This window comes from Phytophthora ramorum, assembly GCF_020800215.1.
Source record: "Phytophthora ramorum isolate Pr-102 chromosome Unknown Phyram_PR-102_s0003, whole genome shotgun sequence".
NCBI lineage: Eukaryota > Oomycota > Peronosporomycetes > Peronosporales > Peronosporaceae > Phytophthora > Phytophthora ramorum.
This window is the reverse complement of record NW_027150649.1, coordinates 4,133,658-4,155,646: the sequence shown is the minus strand read 5'-3', so window position 1 is coordinate 4,155,646 and position 21,989 is coordinate 4,133,658. Positions and strand designations below refer to the sequence as shown.

The 21,989-nt window shown below is 53.1% G+C and overlaps 7 protein-coding genes across 7 annotated transcripts; 4 read left to right on the top strand and 3 right to left on the bottom strand.

Moving 5' to 3' along the window:
- Positions 1 to 593: 593 nt before the first annotated feature.
- KRP23_4334 (uncharacterized protein) lies at positions 594 to 2,264 on the top strand (the record flags this gene model as incomplete). Its single annotated transcript, XM_067889278.1, has 1 exon — positions 594 to 2,264. One exon carries the CDS (start codon positions 594 to 596, stop codon positions 2,262 to 2,264), a length of 1,671 nt encoding a protein of 556 aa, XP_067748452.1.
- Positions 2,265 to 3,061: 797 nt separating this feature from the next.
- Positions 3,062 to 4,396, top strand: KRP23_4333 (uncharacterized protein; the record flags this gene model as incomplete). Its single annotated transcript, XM_067889277.1, has 1 exon — positions 3,062 to 4,396. One exon carries the CDS (start codon positions 3,062 to 3,064, stop codon positions 4,394 to 4,396), a length of 1,335 nt encoding a protein of 444 aa, XP_067748451.1.
- Positions 4,397 to 4,624: 228 nt separating this feature from the next.
- On the bottom strand, positions 4,625 to 5,917 carry KRP23_4332 (uncharacterized protein; the record flags this gene model as incomplete). Its single annotated transcript, XM_067889276.1, has 2 exons — positions 4,625 to 5,122; positions 5,543 to 5,917. 2 exons carry the CDS (start codon positions 5,915 to 5,917, stop codon positions 4,625 to 4,627), a joined length of 873 nt encoding a protein of 290 aa, XP_067748450.1.
- Positions 5,918 to 8,393: 2,476 nt separating this feature from the next.
- KRP23_4331 (uncharacterized protein) lies at positions 8,394 to 9,449 on the bottom strand (the record flags this gene model as incomplete). The annotated part of the gene is made up of 1 exon (XM_067889274.1): positions 8,394 to 9,449. The coding sequence occupies one exon, from the start codon at positions 9,447 to 9,449 to the stop codon at positions 8,394 to 8,396; it is 1,056 nt and encodes a 351-aa protein (XP_067748449.1).
- A 2,462-nt stretch (positions 9,450 to 11,911) lies between these two features.
- Positions 11,912 to 13,108, top strand: KRP23_4330 (uncharacterized protein; the record flags this gene model as incomplete). Its single annotated transcript, XM_067889273.1, has 1 exon — positions 11,912 to 13,108. The coding sequence occupies one exon, from the start codon at positions 11,912 to 11,914 to the stop codon at positions 13,106 to 13,108; it is 1,197 nt and encodes a 398-aa protein (XP_067748448.1).
- A 2,064-nt stretch (positions 13,109 to 15,172) lies between these two features.
- On the top strand, positions 15,173 to 16,420 carry KRP23_4329 (uncharacterized protein; the record flags this gene model as incomplete). The annotated part of the gene is made up of 1 exon (XM_067889272.1): positions 15,173 to 16,420. One exon carries the CDS (start codon positions 15,173 to 15,175, stop codon positions 16,418 to 16,420), a length of 1,248 nt encoding a protein of 415 aa, XP_067748447.1.
- Positions 16,421 to 16,747: 327 nt separating this feature from the next.
- Positions 16,748 to 17,956, bottom strand: KRP23_4328 (uncharacterized protein; the record flags this gene model as incomplete). The annotated part of the gene is made up of 1 exon (XM_067889271.1): positions 16,748 to 17,956. One exon carries the CDS (start codon positions 17,954 to 17,956, stop codon positions 16,748 to 16,750), a length of 1,209 nt encoding a protein of 402 aa, XP_067748446.1.
- Between the last annotated feature and the right edge of the window lie 4,033 nt (positions 17,957 to 21,989).

Below are 21,989 nucleotides of genomic sequence, written 5' to 3'. Positions count from 1 at the left end.
CAGCAACGCCGTCCCGGTTTGCTGATTCCGATTGTGGTCGCATCGACAGCGTTAGCAAGCCCGCAAATGCACCAAGAGGAGTACACACCATCAAGAATCGTGGCCAATCTAAGAGGCCACGGAACGGGTAAAGACGACCGAGCACAAGTCGCTCGACTTCGACGACTCGAGACCAGAATCCGAGCCACGCAGAAGCAAAAAGCTGACTAAAGTGTACTCACAGTGTTTGAACCAGCAGTAGAGTCGCAGGTGGCGCACGTTCCTCCAGATAATACCCCGAGGTCCACGAATCGATCCGTTCTTGCAGGTGTTGAGCCCATACATTCACTACCGAAAGACAGCTAGTAGTTGGCGTCTGCCACTTTATTTATTGAGTATCACAGGCAGTAGGTCCCACACTCGCCCATCTTCTTACCCCACCGAAGTGACCGTGCTTCAGTCTTCACAATCGGATTAGATTGCGTGAGGCGGCCCTCGCAGCGCTCGAGAGTCTAGACGCCTCCGTCCTGTTCCTCGCAATTCCGAAGCTTCCACTCGGACTCCCTCCTCCAGCATTGACAGACATCTCCCCAATCCACTTATCGTTTGACACGATGAAGTTCACGCTGCCCGAAGGAGTTTTCCCGTCCGTGAGGCTGTCGAGGAGGCGCCAGGCAGCGCTGGTGCAAGAGGCCAAGACGGTGGTGAGCGAGACCATCGCAGCGGACGAAGCGTTTCTCGCCCAAGGAGCGACGTTCCGGAGCCCCAAGTGGCGACTCGTTCGCGTCAAGGAGGGACTGCACGTGTATCGCCAGCGCTCGCCATCAAGCGATAAACAGGAAAAGTCGTCACCTGAGACGCAGAGCTCGACGTGGCCGACACCTCGATCGTCCAAGAAAGTCGGGCCCCGGAAGAGGCTGGGGACGGATTTTGAGGACGAGACGCCGTCTCCGTCGTCCGAGGACAGCATCCAGGAGCTGATGAGGAGACCGAGCGTGTCGCTCATGGTGCTGCACGGTACAGTGGACGGAACGCTGGACGACTCCATGTTTGGAGCCTTCGCTGCGACGGACCACGCGTGGAAGTGGCGCAGCTCGCACGTGAACGACCGTCTTGACGACGCCAGGATCTTGGCAACAGTGCAAACGCCTTCGAGGACAGACCCGTTCCGGTTTCTAGGCATCAAGTGGTTCGCCAAGGAGCACCCGGCGGTGTTGACGGGGATCCTGCAGCGTCGGGACTTCCTCATCATGGAGGCGACGGGGCTCACGACGGACTCGAAGGGAGAGAAGGTTGGCTACTTTTTGATGCATTCCGTGGCTTTACGCGCTGTTCCGGAGCTGTCCGGCATGGGAATTCTGCGCGGAGAGCTGAGCTTTTGCTTTATTCTGCGCCAAAGCGGTCCGGGAAAAGTGGAGCTCTATTGTCGGGGCTTCAGCGACCCCCGCGGCGAAATGATGGAGCGGGTGTCCGTCGCAATCGCAGCAGAGGCGCTCATTTGCGCAGCCGGCGTGGTGGACTATGCGTACATCAAGAAGCTCACGTGGCTAATGAAGCGCAAAGGTGAACAGCTCGCGACCCAGTCCGGGCGAGAAAACCGACCCAGTCGCTGCGAATCGTGCCACAAAAGCTTCACCACGTTCGCTCTTCTTGCAGTTGCGACTGGTACGGCTACTGTCGGATCGGGCTCTGCCTGTCAGATATGCCGTCGTGTCGTGTGTGCAAAGTGCAGCGTGGTCAAGAAGATGACGGTGGATGTATCGGACACGGGCGTGGTCAAGCAATGCTCTCTTCGGTTCTGCCTGGCGTGTCTGCTCGAAGCGAAAGAGAAGTCAGCGTGGGAAATGGCCATGGATGGTCTTGAGGCTTCTCTGCAATCTCCACCCACCTCCGGATCATCGTCAGGAACACCGCACACTCGGTTCGCATCACTGCCACACAAGGCCAACTGCAGACGGGATGGCCGGTCCTATTCGGAGTATCAGCGGGCTGGCACTCGCGTCTACCGTCAGGGAGAAATGGCCACGAATTTCTCTCGTACTAACCAGCCCAACACCGATCAACGACACACTGTGAACCACCATAGCAGGAGTGGAAATTCACGCTCGAGTGGCCGATCTCAAACCGCTCCCGAGGAGAGAGCAGCACTAGCGCTTTCCGGTGCTGAAGAGAGGTACATGTATCGAGTTCTATCACCACGGGGAAGCAGCAAGGGGCCCGAGCGAGCACGCCAGTCCGAGAGGCTGAAGAGTCTGTGTGATATGAGGGTTCGTACCATGAACTAGGCGATGTCGGCGCATATTGCAACAAAAGCGTTGGTACAAGTCCGCAAATAGGAGAATATAGTGTTTGTCGTTTATAGGATCCGTGCCTCGATCAAGAGTCAACTCGTTGATACATGGTCGCTTTCGTTTCTGTCGATAGCTTACCGCCCCCACGAGATTTAGCAACATCACGTTTCAGAGCTCGGAGCAACGCAGGCCAGGTCCCATCCTGACCCAGTGCACCAGCCCACGATACACCTTGGGCGACTATGGATACCCATACATACCAGCCAAGTTGGTCTCAATTTGCTCGGCGTGAACTGCTTCGGCAGCCGCTGTAATTGAGTATACCGAGCAATGCAACGTGGTTCAGGGTCCATGAGCACTTCACATCTGTATGAGCTGGTTCGATACCAGCAAAAAGTGTCTCTGACTTGCCGACGCGCGATCCCGGCTCCATAACCCAAAAGTATACACGAACCCTCGTGCTTCGTGAACAGCCAAGTTGGAAAGCCCACACTGTAGTGTTTTGTAGCATGACTTCTGGAAAACCATTTGCCCTTAGAATCAAGGGGTTTTGACTAAGTTTTACGCGTTTTGCACGAGCGCTGAGATAACCTACGGCGATCGAGCTGTACGCTGCTTCGACGTAGCTGCTGAGACACAGACAAGATGAGCTTTGGATTGGAAAAGCGATACTAAAGCAAGATTCATAGCACAAAGGCTTTGAATTGCGATGGATGGTCCTCAGCTTGACCTTGTTGACTCACACCTCTTTACTGACCTTGAGCGGACATAAGTGATTTAGAACGGAAACCATGAAGTTCACTCTCCCGGATGACGCGTTTCCTGAGGTGAAGCTGCCAAAAGAGCACCAAGCTACGCTAATCGAAGAAGCGGAGACCGTCGTGCGCGAAACAATTGCTGCAAACGAAGCCTTCCTAGCGGATGGAGCAACGTTTCGGGATCCAAGATGGAGACTCGTGCGTGCGAAAGAAGGTTTAAGCGTGTACCGTCAACGACGGACACCGACCCGAAACTCCAGGATGTCCGAAGGTCTACGGAAAACGGGGTCGTTTTTACCTGCTACGCTCGGCAGCTCTTGGTCGGCAGACCGCTCCTCTTCGAGACGTCGGCCGGAAAGCAAGGAGCACGTCGGGATGGCCACTGATGAGGAGCCATCGGTGATTTCATCGTCCACCGTCGGTATCCAGGAGTCAAAGAGGCGTCCGAATGTCTCTCTCATGGTGCTGCATGGTACTGTGGATGGCTCGCTGGACGATTGCATGTTTGGAACCTTCGCTGGTTCAGACCAAGCGTGGATGTGGCGAAGCTCTCACATCAACGACCGCCTCGACGATGCCAGAGTTCTTGCAACCATCAGAAAGCCGACTGAAAAGGACCCCTTTCGTTTCCTGGGAATCAAGTGGTTTGCCAAGGAGCATCCGGCCGTTCTGTCGAGCATCATCCAGCAGCGAGATTTCCTGATCATGGAGGCTACGGGCCTCACGCGCGACTCAAAAGGCGAGACAGTCGGATACTACCTCATGCACTCCATTTCGTTGCCTGGAATTATTCCAGAGCTCTCGGACATGGGCATTGTCCGCGGAGACGTGAGCTTGTGCTTTATCGACCGTCAGAGCGGTCCCGGCAAGGTGGAGCTGTTTTGCCGTGGCTACAGTGATCCTCGAGGTGGCATGATGGATCGAGTTTCGGTCGCGATTGCTTCCGACGCGCTAATCTGCGCCGCTGCCGTTGTAGACTACGCGTACGTCAAGAAACTTACATGGCTCATGAAGCACAAAGGGAGTCAGACTACACACCAACGACAGTATCGCCGCGAGGCAGGCTTTCCGCGTCCAACACGGTGCGAGTCCTGTGACAAGAGTTTTTCAAAGTTCACATGGACCGGATTGGGATCAGGTGCAGCCTGCCAGATCTGCCACCTTGTCGTGTGTGCGAAGTGCAGCGTGGGTAAGAAAATGACGGTCGACGTGTCGACCACTGGGTCGGTCAAACAGTGCGTGCTTCGGTTCTGTCTTAGCTGCCTGCTCGAAGCGAAAGAGCAATCGGTCTGGGAGATGGCGCTGAGTGGAGTTGAAACAGCATCCGAATGTTCGTCGACCTCTGGTTCTGTGCGCGTGCTTAAGTAGTGCCTTAAACGAATCGTTGGCAGCGCTACCAAATGAAAGGGACATCAAGTACAGCCTATGCTATGGCTTTCGTAATGTATTGGGTGTGATGAACTGACGTAGAGCTGCAAGTTTAGGCCCGTCGTTAGGTTTTCTAAAGCAGTAGCAGACATTAATGTACCTCAGTTCCACACAAAAAAAAATGATGCAAGTCGTTTTGACTACAACGTGCGTGTTAGAGCATTTACTTTATCTAAGAGGTCCTGATCGTGCTGAGCCAGAGGTGGACGAAGCCTCCGATGAAGTTTCGACTCCGCTCAGCGCCATCTCCCAAACCGACTTGGCTTTTGCTTCGCGTACACAACCAAGGCAAAAGCGGAGGGCGACCTGCTTCACCGCGCCCGTGCCCGATACATCCACTGTCATCTTCTTCGTGATGTTGCACTTCGAGCATAGCGCTCGGTGGCAGATCTGGCAGGACGCGCCGTATCCGGCAGCGGTAAAACCAAACTTCGCGAAGTTCTTGTTGCACACGTCACAGCACTTAGGACGAGAGGTCTCCGTTTGACGTTGAGACTGGCGTTCGTGCTTCATGAACCACGTGAGCTTCTTGATATACGCGTAGTCGACCACCTTAGCAGCACAGATGAGGGAGTCTGCAGTGACAGCGACAGCTACACGGTCGGGAATCTTGCCCTTCGGGTTGCTGAAGCTGCGGCAATACTTCGTGACTTTGCTGGGGCCAGTCTGGCGGTCGATGAAGCACAGACTCAGTTCTCCACGGAGGAGTCCCAGCTCGTCAAGGTTTGGAATAATTCCGGGAAGTGCGATGGAGTGCATCAAATAGTACCCAACCCGCTCACCCTTTGAGTCGCGCGTCAACCCGGTAGCTTCTAGGATGAGGTAGTCTCGCTGCTGAACGATACCCGTAAGCATGGCGGGACGTTCCTTCACGAACCACTTCACTCCGAGGAACTGGAACGGGTCCTTCTCAGTTGGTTTACTTATCGTCGCGAGAACGCGCGCGTCATCGAGGCGGTCGTTGATGTGCGAGCTCCGCCACATCCAGGCCTGGTTCGTAGCTGCAAAAGTGCCGTACATGCAGTCGTCCAACGTGCCGTCGACTGTTCCGTTCAGAATCATGTGGAATCCTCCTGGACGCCGCACCTTGTCAGATGCAGAAGAAGACACGGACACTTCTTCATCGCTCGCTTCGAGGTGGTGCTTTTGTCCCGATGACGTCGGGTTCGTTGAAAGAGACGCGAGTTGACTGTCGAGCGTGAACGACCCCGATTTCTGCGACTTACTCGACTTTCTGGAGCTTCCAGTCGACGGTCGCCGTTGATGATACACTTTTAAGCCGTCCTTCGTGCGCACTAGTCTCCAGCTTTGGTCCTTGAGAGCCTCTCCGTCGGCGAGGAATTCTTCGTTTGCTGCGATGGTTTCACGGATAATGGTATCCGCTTCTGCGATGAGAGCCTCTTGGTGTTGTTTGGACAGGTTCACGTCAGGGAACGCGTCTTCCGGTAGTGTAAACTTCATGACCCCCTCTCACTGAGAAGTCAAAAGTGTTTGTGAGCCCTTCGAGACAAGTGGCACGCTTGTCGTTCCAGATTCTTTAAAAGCGCTCGTTTTATCTCGCGTCGCGGTAGGGAACAACGATGGACTTGGTTGCGCCAGCCGAGAACAGGCTCATAGCCGTGGGTGAGCCTACCAGATGATCAAGGCGATGACTTGGGGGCTTCTGTAAAACCAGTTGACGCCCATCAAATGGTTTTTGGCGATGTTAGTTACAACTTTAAGGAGCCGCTACCATGGTTGCTAATGCTGAGCGAACGAAATTCCAAAACCAGTGGCACACAGTGCATCGTACGGAGAGCCAAGCCTTTCCAATTCATTTGAATGAAAGTCCTTGGTCAAACGTCTACTCATAGATGGACACCAACTGCAAATTTTGTATGAACGCAGACTTGGTCGACGATAACGTCTGAAAGTGTTTAAGCTTAAGGGCTCTTTGCTCTTGGTTGTATTTCGCCATCAACTACGCCTGAAAACGACCAAAACGAGCTCACGGAAGAAACGATTGTCGTCTCCACGCGGAAGATGTGCTTGAAGGGGTGTACCGGTACGTGTACGTTAAGCTTACCATCTGGAGTTGTGCACCGACAGAACCGCTGACTCTGGATGGGAGTGCGTTAAACGGCACCGCCGACAATACGACACCGAGTACTGTTTGTGGGCAGGCGATACACAACCAACGTCCAAGTTGTAGCAGAAGAGCCAGATGAATGGAAGTACTGTACCACATCGTCAATCTTACGAGTGCACTCCTCGTGGCCCACAAGGAGGATCCGATGCTCGCGAACGCGGCCGCCTTAGGAAAACCTGACCGGAGAAACCGGACAGGAGCAACTACACGTCAATATACGCCGTCAATAGCTGCGCTCTGGCGCGCGCGTGGAACAAGAAACTATGAAACTGTATTCCCCGTTCTCGTCAACAGAAGTCTGGTACACGTACCCCAGTAGATAGTGATGTTTCATTTTGCATGTTGACATTGAACACGTTTGGCCGGATAGTGTAACGTTATACTGCCAGAATGTGACGAGCAAGCTGCTCGTGGTCGGCACAACATGCACGACACTAACGGCTTCGCTGGCTCCGAATACTTCACTGGCAGCGCCAGAAAATTGGTTGAAACGTGGTGCAGCATTTCCAACCAAGATCATTTCGTCTACGGAAAGCCAGTGATCGACTCAATTCAAAAGTGTTGGCATACTCACTAAACCTAAGGCGGACCCAGTCCAGACGCCTGCGTGTGTGGTTGATCTGGGAAGTTGCAAACCGTAGCGAAATGGAATTCGCCGAACCGGTGCAGCATTTTCATATTCACCTGGTCTTCGCACGGGAGAGGATCGGCAGGATTCACCAAACCAGACACAGACACTGAAGTCATGAATATCTGTAAATTTGGTCACTGCTCTGTGATTCACGTGCATCAGTCACGGAAGCGGCAAACAAAACAGTCGGCCCTCAAATCAACTCGACCGAGCAACGTGAAGTGCTGTACGAATAAGTCCTAGAAGTTTCCTTCAGAGGGTATACCCGCAGTCCCATCGTTTAGGCCGAGAAACTCCACCGAAAGGTAACTACATAGGTACTTGACGGCATTTACGCAACTCAGAAAAGGTTGTCGATTCATACCGGGTTGTTGGATCCACGTCTAGCCACAGCGAGGAGGCAAAGGTGACGGGGTGCATAAGACGCACTAGATTCGGCCCTTGCGAACCAATGGATTTTCGAACTCCTAGCCTAAAGCGTCAAAGTTGTACGAATGATAGGCACATTGTTTTGTTCCAGCGAGCGTCGATCTACACATGGAATCGACATGGTGGATAGCTCTCGAGCAATCGTCGCTTAGCGTTGTAGATTGTAGCAACCATAAGCAAGAACAACCATAACCATAACAGCGCTTAAAAAAAAAATGGTTTGTGAGTGTTCCAAATAAATCCAAGCAGTGTGTTGATTGCAGACCATCTCCGTCAAAAATATGTTAACTTGCGTCAAAGTAAAGATGTCGGTTCAGTCTTTCTCGTTTGAAAGGAGGAAGTTCTCACCCTCGGGCAGAGGCTTCACGAAGCACAATCTTACCAAATAATTCATGTGGTCAATTTCCTGATGAAGGTCGGCGTTTGTTTTATAGAGCCTCGAGATCAAACCCTGAGATCATTAAAACCACTGGTGTTGCAACTTCTTCAGCGAATGGGAGCTCACCATTTTCGTACGAATACGAGATCTTCGCGGTGGCTTGGAGCTGCCGATTCAAAAACAAAGATTTGATGTGGTGTTGCTGCGGCACTACAGATACGCATGCGTTGCCCTAGAATTTGGTCCTGCACTACGGCACCATCGCGTTTTTATCGCCAGCCTCTGCAATTGAAGATCAATGTAGTTTCGTTAAAAAAAAATATAGCCTAAAAAGTGCTGTACGAGCAAAAGCTAAAAATGCCCGCTTCATTCAAAACTTGAGCAGATTTGAGGACGTTACCAGCTGCTCCCAGCGAGTGGCAATATGACCAAACATAATAAAGTGGCCAAGTGCTGTCTCCTCACTTTTCAAGCACGCCAAGCTATCAAAGCTGACGTCCGCGAACGTGTCATCGACCTCGGTAAGTGTCAGCGAGTAACCTCCTTCATCAGTGACCCAGCAGACATCGTCTTGGGACGTCGGGTCAGCTGCGCGGCTTCGTGCATTGGGCTCAGAATCTCCAACGACGTAGTAAAACTTCAGCACGCGCTTGCCGCCGTCCTGCAGCTGAATCTGTGACCGGTGCACCAGGCACAAGTATCGAAAGTTGACACCTCCCGAGTAGCAGCGCGCAACGACGGATGAATTGTCGTCCAGCTCCTGCGGGGTCTGGATGCCGATCTCTGCCGTAACACCGATATCCCTAGCCGTTGGCATGATGGGCCATTTGCATGTGCCATCGTCACGGTACATTCCGTTTAGCAACGTGTCGAAGGAGCGCTCCACGCGTTTGCTGAATCGAGCGTGGCCGATAAGCCAACTTTTGCCTGGCCGTAAAGTCCCATGGTAGACACTCCACCCAAGGAACTTGCCAAACCAAACCAAATCCTCCGAATCAGTGGACGCGTTGCTGTCGTGAACGCGAAGCACGGCGTCAAACTCGTGTCTTGAGAACGGGTAGAAGAAAAACGGCGACTTGCCATTCGTGAAGTGCACCCACCGGCCAGTTTGTTCCTGAACTGGTTGCCATTTCGAATCCACATAGCGCACGGTGACGTCACTCTCTTGTCCGCCTGCAGAAGGGAAGTTCTCGACTGCGAGCGTGTTGCTGGCGCTTTGAATGACTTGCTTGAACTTGAGGTGCTGAGTGATTTTCTGTCGAATTGCCACACTCTCTTCTCGTAGATATTCGCGCTCAAGGACCAGCCGTTGCAATTCACGCTGAAGTCGTGGCCCCCCTTCATGGTCGGGACTGACGCCTGTGCGACGCAACTCGCCGATGCGGTTTTCCAGCTCGTGTTCGAGACGTAGGTGCTCCTGCTGCATGGTCTTGCTCTCGTTTGTCTTTCTGTCCCGAAACCTCGACATCCGTTTGACGTGCAACTCCGTTTTGCGCTTGTCCTTGAGTTCTTGCGGCCATTTTCTGACAGCTCCGCGTGAAGGTGTAGTGAGGTCGAGTGCCAGGGCCGCCACACTGTCGTCGCTCCAACAGCTACCGATACATGCATTTGGGGCATTATCGACGGAGACTGCCGTCGACATTGGTGGCGTGAGGTTTAGATGGGATAACGCAAGACTTTGAAAAAGCAAAAGTGTTGGACCTCTTAAATGTAGCCCAAGGCTCTCGTACCGTGCGTATCCCAGTGTGCAGCACCAGATGGACTTGTTCAGCATATCGTCAGCCAGTATGTCCCTCATGACTGAAGGCAGCAGCCTCTCTCTGCTACGCATGGAATTGAGTAAACGGAACTTGAATAATATATGCAGTCGCTATTCAATCACTAGAAGAGAAGGCAACGTCGTCTTCTCTTCAAGCTACTCAGGAAGTGAGGACCTTCACAAACTATAGCTTTCCCGAGTCCCTAGTGGGTGGCTCGTCAGAGTGACAGAAGATCAACAACCATACGGCAAATGCAACCGCCTCGAAAATTGCTTCCGCCCGAGTGTAACCATGTACAGACAATCCTCTCGGTCGTGATATCCTGAGTAGTGATACCCTCCACGGAGAGATATGGGGAGGGCTCCCGATGACCGTCACCATACAAGCACGAGTCAAATATACCTCTACCCTCTAGTTACTGGTTTGTGATACAAAACACGTCATTATCACTATTCAAAGGTGCTTAACTATTGCTAAGGTCCATTTGGTGCAGGACGTCCGAAGAAGTCGAGCATCGACTTTTGCTGCTTGTGGCCTTGTCTACACGCAAGCTCCTCTCTAAATACTCGCTGCATCGTTCGAAGCCCGATAACGTCCCTTGAACGGACCCCCATCGCACCGGCGGTAACGAAAAGTTGTGCTATCCATTGAAGACGCTCCTTCAGCTCCTCTGTGGACAGGTTTTCGGGCGTTGGATAGGTTGAAGAAGTGCTTTCTTCTTCTTCGTCCTCGATACCGCCATCACCGACATCTTGACCGCACCCATTCTCGCGCTCTGAAGACTCGACCCGGCAGAAATCTTCGTCCGTTGGTTCATCCGCGAGGATGTTCTCGTCCGGTGGGTTCAGCAGCTCTTCAACCGACATCGGATTCGAGGGGTGGAGACGCGTCAGCATCTCTGCCAGCTCGTTCACGATGTCATCCTCCACGCCCGGCTCGGCGTACTCGCACGTGTAGTAGTCAAGCAAGCCAGTCTTCTTCCAGCAGTTACTGAAGACGCTGGGAAGCAGGGCGTTCCAGCTCTCGATGCTCCACAGTACTGCCTGCTGTACGTCGACGCTGTAGAGCTGTTAAGTTCAAATGTACCAATTTTACGGCACATTTCTGCCTTGTAATAACTCCAGCGAGTGATAATGTGGTGGTTCCCGACGCTATCACAAAGGAGAGGATTGTCTGTATGCATCACTTGATCACACTGTAGGCTGCGGGTCATGTCATCTTTGACCAAATGTATCCTTTTGTAAAATATTCACGGCTGTCTTGGACTGTGGAGTATTTCCAGGGAAACTTTCCACAGCAGAGCGCGACATCAACGACACTTGTCGCCTTGTGGGGATAAGACAGCAAGGACCCGGTGAGCCCGTTGGGAAGAAGATGGCACGGTACAGGTACCAAGATTTGGCTTTCCAAAGTAAAGGGGGATCTGCGATGGCGTGATCAATACATGTATACGCCGCTGGTATGACAAAAACCTGGTCGTAATCTTGCCAAAGCACGCTAAGGCGAAAGCACGGGCGAACGGAATGACAGCGTATCGGGTCGACATGGCGACAGAGCCGCATCAAGGCTCTTGATTTAAGAGAGCCGTTTGCAACGCGCGGCTATCATGAGACTCTACCTGCGTCAGTTCCGTGATCCACCCTACAGTACACCACCTTGAGTCGCCTCAGCGGAGCTGCTACGGTGGTCAGCCTTCGCGTCTGCAAGCACGATGGCGTATGTGATTGATCACCCACTTGCCATCTCGCTCGGTCCATCAGGAGCGCTGGGCGAGGCAGATATAGCGGAAATTGACATCATTACTATCGTCAATACGTTGCTTGAGGGGGTTGATCCAGGACTGCGCGTGATGGAATACGTTTGTGGCACGTTGAGAACTGCTGAAGCTCAAGGTGGGTCATGAGAGAGAGCACATTGGCCGCACAGCTGCGAAAAAAAGCTACCTTGTCACGTGGTTTGTATGCGATGATCGCGTGAAATTCGTCTACCACGCAAGCGTTGATTCCAGAGGCGTGGGCGCCAACGCTCAGCGTCCCATAATCGTATTATCGAGCTCACGTCACTTGATCCAGACCGATACCACTCACTCCTTCACGCGAACTACAGCACAAGAGTGAAATAGTTGAAGATGAAAACCCGGTGCAGAGTAAACGACGAGAGCAGTCCAACCGCAACGGGGGCGACGCTCAGCACGGCACGGAGCGCGACGTCCAAGAAATCGCTCGAGAGGAGAGTGGCGAAGCTTAACAAGCACCGGACTGACATGGTGAAGTTCCGAGTGCGGAAGAAAGAGGAGGCCGACCATTTACGAAGTGAACACCGCATGCTCGAGCGTGTTATGAAGCGCTTCTTGAGGACATTGGAGAAGGAGGCTTCCCTCAAACCCATGCACGTTGGAATCGGTGCGCACTGTACCACGACTCGAATGCACGAGCTTGTCGCGGAGACGGAAGCTGTCCGGAAGCAGAATATGGCGCTGCTCAAGGTGATCGAGCGCCACAAGTTTTCCCACCAACTTTTCGTAGATCGAGCCCAACTCGAGTCGAACACTCCCGATTCGCCACTGCTTGCGAGTTGCGGAGACGACGGGTGGTGGGTGCACTTCCCTGCTGGGATACCGTCGTTCTACTATCGCCCGCTGTCACCTGCAGAAGTGGAAGCTACAGCAAACCCGTTCAACGCCAGCTTTTCCACTGATCTGCCAGAAACGTCTCTCGCAGGCAACTTCCTCGGGTGGAATGTGTATCGGGAGTTAGACGTCCTAGATGAGGCGTCAGAAAAGGAGGTGGTGTCGCGTGTGCGATTTACCAAGCGCTTGCGTTGCTCCATCGACACGGCGGCTGAAGTGTCGTCTCTGCGAGAGGACGAGCTGCGCCCACTGCTCGCTACACCTTCCGCTTGGAACTCAAACGAACGCCACAAGGTCTCCTCGCAAGTTCTCCAGGAGGTGGACCCTGAGTGCCGAGTAATGGTGCACAACATTGCTGGATCGACGAACATCCGCTACGTGTTCCTGGCTAGAAGTGCGCAGTGGAAATTGCACGGTGGCAAACGCAAAATGGCCTTCAGTATGATTACCAACGACTCCAAGGCGAACAAGATGAACCGAGACGCAGAAGTGGTGGAGCGAAATGTCGAGTGGCTCGCTCAAGGATGGGCGTATTTCACGATCACAGAAGTGGCTGACAACGCTATCGACGTCGTTTACGAACAATGCTCTAGATGCGAGAACGAGTCTCATGCGGGTTTGCTGATGGCTCAGTGGGCTCAAGTTATCGTTCGATGGGAGCAAATTATTGTACCTTTCAACATGTTGTCTACGTAAAGACAGGCACCGAGGCAGTGGGCGCGTGTGAGGAAGCAATATCAATATGACACATTGGTTGTCTACCTGAACATGAAGTAGCCGGTCTCTAGACCTGCAACGTGTACGACAGTGTGCCACTTATGGTTGCGTTTTACCTCGTCGATATAGGCAATGAAAACTTCAATAACGATGACATGTCCAGCGCTCGGGATACCCGGCCCGTGCTCTGAGTTGGAGTGCGTGCGGAAGTGGATCAGTGAGTTCTCACGCATCGAAGTTGTTGCAGTCTCCGATATAAGAGCTGAAAGAGCAGATTACTACGATACCCGCGTCAAAAAATGGGCTCGGGGCAATGTGCTGTTGGTATGTGAAGGTGCGGTTATATGACGCTAAGGCAGACCCCATCCACAGCAGTTGCTGGTAGAGCAATTGTTGGGAACAGCTCCTCACACGTTGGAGTCGCCCAGCTTGATTCAAAACGTCAATCAATTCGACAAGATCACCTCCTGCCTCCAGCGCGCGACTGATTTCCCGAGCCAAATTATTAAACTGAACGTTCTGCAGCGAGTTGCCTTCCTCGTCTGCGGCCCAAGCAACTTTTCGTCGGCTTCGAACGTTTCGTCGGCTTCGAACGTTTCGTGGGCTTCGAACGTTTTCGTGCTCAACCGATGCACGCGTTTTCCTTGGACCAGCTCGCACAGAGAGCTTGTGTACAATCACGAATGAATCATCATCAAGCTGCTGCAGGGGCAATTTCTGCAGCGATGCCGACATCACTTGGTGTTAACGAAAAAGTGGACATCACACGGGTGCCGCCAGCTCCCCACATCGGAGCATTCACGTGTCTGGCAAACCTGCTATGGACACGTTTGAACGTCTCCCCCTGCGTCAACGGTCCATTCAATTCCAAGAACTTGTTCTGTCAACTGAATTCACTGACTTGCTGGTGTCGAAATGACGAAGGTGGATTTCTGCAATCCACCACATAGACGGCCTCTTCATATTCTTGGCGAACTTCGGTGCGCACAGTATCTTCCCATTGCCCACGTTGGTGGGGTAGCTATCTGTGTCCTGCTCATGCGAGTCGTAAATTTGCCATGATCGACGAGGGAATTATCCTCTGGTCTTCTAGCTATGAATTTTCCAGCCAAACATCGAGGCTACCCTGGTGGGACAACCGCCAGTGCCTCGATCTCGCCACCGGGGAAGTGATCACGCCAGTCGGACGAGTCAATTCGGTGGTCTCGCTCTCGACGCTTTGCATCCTCGACTTATCCTGTGGCTGAAACGATCGTGTTGTTGGAGTTCCTCGAGAATCTCTGCGTTGGCAGTCCGAAGCGCGTCGCACTCGAGGACGAGGCATATGCACTCCATGGCTGCGTTCATTAATAACATCATGACTCGAGCTGTCGCTTGAATTGAAGTCTATGATGGTCCCGCTCACGTCCTATCGCTGCCAAATCCAGTTTCTTCAGGTCTCTCAGACGCATCATTGCTTCACAGCGCTTTCCCACTTCATCATCCAATTACGAAGTTGAACTGAGGACTGGTCATCCTTTTGCGTTGAAGCGGTCCCTTTACGGGACTCCCACGGTGGGAGGCATGACAAGCCTTTGATGTGATCTCCTCGCCACAAATTTGACTGGGAACCTGACGATGATCACTAAAAAAAGTGACTGATCCCATCTGCTCGACGAAGCCACAACTCGGAACTGAATCTCGATGGCCTGTAGGAATTCTCCTCGAATCACGCAGGGTGATACATCCAAGAGGGGAAGGCAAAGAATTGCGCAGTAAAGCAGTGTAGCAATCCACTTCAAGTAAAAGACAAATGTACAGGTTTCAAATTAAAAGTGATGCGGTAGACCCAAGGAAACGGAGCTCCGAATCGCACGAGGAAACTTTGGCGTCATCTGTGCGTGGATGAGTGGCTGTTGTTACCAACGTAGCCGCTCCTGATTAATGAATCTTGTCGTTCAGGGGTGGGGCTTGCCAAATGCACATGTCAGACTGACAAACACAGTTCTTCATTGTGATCAGAGCGCGAAACCTACGTGTACTCGCTGCTCAGCCCCGCGCATAATGGCCCCCAAGGCTCCACGGTCCGAGGAAGAGAAGCTGTGGGTTACGCTTCATGCTTGGGCGGACTCCACCACGAAAGAGTGGACCCAGCAAGCCAAGGCAGAGGTGAGACGCCAGCATCGCTGTGAAAACATGGCACGCCTGCGAACCCTGAAGAAGCAGGAACTGGCCCATATACGAAGCGAGCGAGAACGCCTCGAGGCCCAAGTGAAGAATTATATCGCAGCGATGAACTCGGAATCGTTGAGCACAAGGACAAGTGCACAAGATGCCCCAGGAGCCAAGCTCCGTCACACAGTTCACGGGCTTGTCATCGAGAGTGACTCCCTTCGAACAGAAAAGATGGAGCTAATTGGGAAACTCCGTCAGCGCCAACACTTCCAGTCCATAGTTCAAGACGCCGGCCTGGATGGGGTTCCAACCGCAGACGACGACGCTCGCCCTCACAGTGTTCATACCGCAAGCGAGATGTCGCCGTGGGCCTCCAGCTCTTCTCGATGTGAAGGCGGGTGGCGTGTCAAGTTTCCAAACGGCGAGCCTTCGTTTCACTTCCATCCGTTCTCGAGAGCAGAATACGACGCTGTCATGAAAAGAGTTGATGATGAGTTTGACGCCAGGCCCCCACCCATACCGGTCGCGGGGCAGTTGTTTGGCTGGACAGTGTATCAGGCTCCCCTCGCTCGAAGACAAGAAGACGGCGCTGTTACCGGCCGCGCCAGGCTCTCGACTCGGATATGCTGCTCGATTGATCAAGTTGATGCAGTTATTACTCCAGCCGACCTTGCTGAGTGGCCACTCTTCGTAACTCCACCAGACTGGAGTCCAAAGCTTCGCCCCAGTGTGTGCATTAAAGTGCTGCAGTCATTGGCCAAGGACGAGCATGTTATGGTTTGCAACATTCCCGGTTCAGTTCACATGCGGTACTTTCAACTAGCTCGGCGCGAGAAGAAGCTGGAAGCAAATGGGGAGCGCTCGCTCACGTTCTCCATAATCCTCGCCGATTCGGAGGGCAACATGCGCAGTCGAGTGGCTGAAGGCCCACAGCCAGACGTCAAATGGGTCGGGGATGGAGGCGCATTCTTGAAGTTCACGGAGGTAAGCGAGACGTCAGTCGATGTCAAGTGCGACAGCTGGGCTTTCTGTGAAAATGAGACTCACGCGCGCCACTTCTTCATCCGCTGGGTGGAGTTTGCTTGCCGCTGGTCGCAAGGAATAACCGCTTCGAAGCTTCTCCAATATGAATGCTGAAAGGAAATACAGAGCAAAGCAGCAATCTCTTTGCATGAAACTAGTAGTTTTAAACAAAGCGGCTTTGAGCTACAAACGTCCTTATTTCTCCATGTACACCCGCTGTGTCTGACTTTGCCAGGTTTCAAGCGGTGTTAATTAAAGGCGTGGCGAGTTGTTCCCAACGAAGGACCACGGGGTGAATTTCCTTTTGGCAAACACCTCGAAGTAAATAATAAAACAAATGCTTGTACGCGAAGTTTGTTCGAGAACGATCATTTCGTCATTTGCTGACGTACTTCGGTTCATCTCTCCGTTCTGTTCTCTGAAATTCAAACATTTTTCATCTCAGCTCTCCGGAATTAGTCGGTTTATCGACATTGTCTGGGACCACCCGATAATGAACTGGGACCATCGAACGAAAAGGTGTTGCGCGTGAAGCTCGTCGTGGCAACTAGCCCAGTGATCATAGCGTACGTCAACAGTGTTCGAGTTGATCTCGGTGAACTTGACGTAGCTGCCGCCTTCTTTGACCCACTCAATGCCACGTTGACGCTGATAGGAGGCATGGTTTCGCGCATCGGCTTTTGAATCTACAAGCACCATTGCATATGTGATAGAACGCTCTCCGAAGCGAGATTTTCTTGGTAGTCGACGCGCAAGGTAGATGTAGCGGTAGCGCAGCGGACCTGGAATATCTTGCACAAGAACGTATGCGTCCGTCTCGAACGCTTGCAACACCTGGCAAGAAGCTTGTTTGCGTTCGTTGTAGCCCCAGCTCGGCGGTGTTACAACCAGCAGCCACGATTTCATATTGGAATTGACTATCGATGCGTCAAGTGCGTCCAGCGAGCTGGAAACGCGCGTGGTAAACCTCACATGCGACACAAGAGAGCCGTCGCCAGTTCTTCGAGTGAGTGGAGCACGATGCACAGTCCAGCCGAAAAGCGACCCCGCTACCTCTATTCGAGGAGGATCCTGCACCAGCGTATCGTCACAGCGCTTGAGAATATCGTCAAATTCCTTGCGTGTAAACGGGTGAAAGTAAAACGACGACGACTCATCCTGGAAATACACTTGCCAGCCGGATCCGTCGAGAGGTGGCCTCGACACCCACTTGGAAGCCTTGCTAGCTTCGCGAACTGGGAGAGAACTCGAAGGTTCCTCTGAGGACAGACCGCAATCTACAGCAGCTTCGTGGACTAGCGACCAGCAACGATTGTACTGCTGTAGCTGGTTACGAATCGCAAGTGCCTCAGTCCGGAGAGCGTCACTCTCCAGGGCGAGTTGATAAACCTCGTCTCTGATTCCTTCGTCATCGTTCGCTCTCTTCGCAATGCCCTCACTTAAAGCCGCGAGCTGCTGCTTCACTTGTTGCTCGAGTCGTTCCCGCTCTTGGTGCATCTGCTGGAGTTCCAGTTTCGTCCTGGCTCGACACCGTGCAATGCATTGGCGCCGTCGCTGAAGTCTCACCTCTTCCTTGACCTCTTTCGTCCATGAGGCAGCAGTCGAAGCGGCCCAGTCGCGAGTCGGAGTCGAAGGTTCAGTAGGCTTCATTTTGACCACAGAAGGCGACACTGTGACGAGTCTAACGCTGCAAGTGATGTGATACCTTGCGATCGAAGACGAGACAGCAGCGGGGTGCACTGGACAAGAGCATACCAGCTGTGGTCCGTATAGGAGCAACTCTGCGATGGTGACCCTCTCAGACGAATTATTTCTTGACTATTTTTGAACACCATAAAGCTGGTACAAGTGTCGGGCCGTTATTGCTGGTAAGAAAAGTTGTCTGCAGACTCTGGTGCATCGATCAAGAAACTGTTCTGACATCGCAGTGAATATCGTGCACTACTACCCAACTAGTAGCTACCCCACAGGGAATTGGGTCAGCAAATCAAGATGAAAACTGTTGATACCCTCCTCTGCCAGAGGCTCTGGGGTTCACGAAACGAACAGCTGGGCCAAGTGGGCATTCTTGTACGTGTCCCACGGTGGCATCTGGCCCTGAGAGAGTGTCTGAGCTCAAAACCCCGTGTGCTTTAGTCAACCTGACGATTCTGGCTCGATACGTCAGAGGTGAGTTGTTACCATGGTCTCCACTGCGTTTAACCCCTCCAATCCGAAGATTATTCCGGATTCTCCGTTATTCATAACATATGAATTAACGTATGCCGGAAAAGCAGTACTTTATACAGTGTTTCAAGCCCTTTCCCGTGCCACGTGGCCGCTAACCGTATCGTGATTGGGCATATGCGAGTGATGTGCTGCACAAAGCCTGTCCAAAAAACTCTGTATTGCGATCCCCCTGCAAAACGGTTACGCTTCCTACAACGACGGGACAGAACGTCATCGTGTAAACAACAATCATTCTTCAGTGAATGCAAGCTATTCATTCTTCATCATTACTCCTCAGTAGCCTCAGTACCGGCAGCTATCTCGGGCCTACGCTTGCTTACAAACCTTATCTTGTGCTGCAACTCGGCAGGAATAGCCGTTCCGTTCTTCCATCTCTGGTGCCACACCTGGTCGCACGTGAGAGAGCTGCCGTGGTCCAAGCGGCGCGGCTTATTGCAAAGCGTCACCCTTCCTTTCTTGGCGTGCGAGCACGTGGTGCAGAAGTAGCTGGTCTCGAAGCTGCGGACGCCCGCTCCAGCGTACGCTGAGCACACCTTGCAGAGCCACTGCCGACGCTTGACGCCATTCATTTCATCAGTCTTCTCCAACGCGTGGGCTGCACGAGGAAGCGGCTCGGTGACGAGATCCGCCATGTCGTCTGTGCCAGCGAAATCCTCGCTTGTTTGGTTGATCAGATCCATGTGCAGGGCCCGGAGGAAGGCTGCGTGAGTCGGGACAGGTTTTCCGCGACGCTGCATCGCGATCTTGTGAACGATGAAGGCGTTTACCATGGCTAAGTCGACCAGACCGAGAAAGATGGCCTTGTAATACTTGCGCATGCGAATAGCGCGCTGGATGGAGTATCGTTGAAGTCGCAGCTGGTCGTGAACGTCCACACCACCCATCGCTTCATGATAGTCACGAACGAGCTGAGGACACGGTACAACGGAGACGGAGCCGTCACGCTCCCTGCGCGACACCTGGGCTGGTTGAGTGGAGCATCCAGTAGATAGGAATCGTACTGGCTTGTTATCCATCCAAGTAAGTGCCACGTACTCGGGGTGATCTCTCCAGGTGGCCACTCGGTAGGTCCCACGGGGCATCCGCTTCGGCCGGCGTTTCTGCGAGAACTCGATGCCAGTACACCAGCCTTTACGATCTTTCCGAATTGTTCCGACGTGAAAGTGGCCCATACTCAGAAGTTTGTGCGACAGCGGGATTGATGTATAGAAGTTGTCCGTGCAAATCAACCGTTGCGACGGTTGTCCTCGAAGCACATGCGCGATATTCTTCACCACAGCTCGTTGAGCAATAGCGGACTCGTCATTGTTGGCCTTGCCGCAGTAAATGTCCAGCCTGCATCACAGCACAACGCAGTCAGTGATTCCAGAACGTACTGCGTCACATCCGGAACATATCACGGACCTTCCGGATTAAAAAAACCCGGATCAACCGTAACACTGCTAGGACGTACCGTGAGCAGTAAGCAGTGTCCGCACAGCAAGTCAGGTAGAACTTCGTCCCCCACTTGTTTGGCTTCATGGGCATGAACTGACGCATGGGGTTACGACGGTGTCGCATTGGCACCATGCCTTCGTCAAACGAAATGCGCGCTCCCAGTCGATAACCGCGGAAGAAGGTCTTCTGTAGCGCTTGTATGACAGGGCGGATCTTGAAAGCGCGATCGTCGCTATCTGCCTGCTTCTCGTTGTCGTTGAAGTGTAGATATCGGGCGATGTCTTGGAAGCGGTCACGACTCAAGAACTGTCCGAACGTTCCTCGCGACAAAGCGCCCTCAACCTTGGTGATCCAGTGACGGCTGAGGCTCTCTCGCCGCGGCTCAAGAGCACGAGCAAGCAGCAGCCCGATGAAACGGATGATCTCGTGAGGCTGAATCGCGTTCTTCCGCGCCAGCTTTGCCGTGTACTCTTCAACCGACAGCACGATCGTGGATGGAACAGACTCACGTCGTTGACGAGCTCGAGCTCTCATTCCCTGGGCAATCTCAGCGATACTGTCCTTGCGAAACTTGTCGGACTCCTCCGCGATCTTTCGCCACAGTTCTTTAGGCAGGAAGAAGTAGAAAATGGCAAGAGGGCTACTCGCGTAAGCTAGCGCAGCTCGTGTAGGCCCTGATGGGCCGTCGTAACGCGGTGCGGCATCACGAATGACTTGATTAGAAGAGGGTTCGTGGAAAGCTTCCCACTCTTCCGCTTGTAGTCTGTCCAAGTCGGTGTCTGTGAGCTCAAACTCCAAAGGAACTTCGCTGACAGGATGTTGTTCATCATCAGGCACGTCTTCGTCTGCTGACAGGGGGTCATCATCCACGCCTTCATTGCCTTCACCGTCGCTTTCATCCAGTAGTATAGTCGCTTCGTCGCCCTCACCCTCAGAATCGAGAGCGAGCAACCAGTCGTCACCGCCAACGTTGAGATCGTCGTCATCTGCAGGTTCAAAGAGTCTGTCGCGTCTAAGAGCGTCCAAGAAGTCGTCAGAATCAAACTCGTCAAGCGCGACTTGGTCCGAGCGATGCCCAGCAGCACTTGTTTGATCTCCAACAGTACCACTCGTTCTTTCCGGAACACTGGATTCTGGATTATCCGAGGTGTCCGCGCGATTCTCCGGAAGAGGCAGTTCAGTAGTATCCGGAACAGCCTTCGAACTACCCGGAACATTAGAATCTGTAATATCCGTAACAAACCACTCAAGTCAGTACGAATAAAGGTTCAAGCCAACAGTACGAACCATCATGCTTACCTCTCCGTGGGCGCTTTGCTGTCGCGTTGGACACAGGGGCTTTCCGTTTTCCTGTCGCCCTTGGTCGTCGATCTGCCGAGGGCTCCGTGGGCCTTGTAGATGTAGCCGCCGGGCGTGGTTCTCGACGCCTCGGCTTGGGAGGGGCTGTCACAAGAGTTGCGACTTGGCTGGTTGTCACTGCGGCTTCCTTCGGGGTTCTTGAGGCTGGTTCCACAGCAGCTGACGCCGTAACATCAAGTGCTGGCGTCGTCAGGGTCACAAACGGCGTCGTCGAGGTCACGGTCGGCGTCATCGTGGTCACGGCCAGTGTTGCCGATACAGCAGCGCTTGCTGGTAGTGGGAGGTTGGCCGTAGTTTCTCTGGCCGAGGCAGGTGTCGAAGCATTCGCAGGTCTGCCGAACGCAAGCCATCCTTGTCGACGGCAGTATCGCAGAAGGCTGGCCTCCCCTAATATACAGTAATAGCACACGCGTTAGATTTGGTAAAATTTATCGCCCCCACAAAGCTCGTACCAACAAAGAAATCAACCCCCTCCACTCCGTTCAGGTTCCCACCAGGGGGGAGATAGCGTTGGTCGTAGCTGAGTAATGTCGCCTTCTTGTACTTCCACCCCTTCTTGACGAGCTCGCGCCAAATCTGTGCGAAAGACTTTTCCACTACGAACATACCCCAGGAGTGATTGTCTCTGCTTGGCTGCTGATTCTGAAATGAAAGGCTA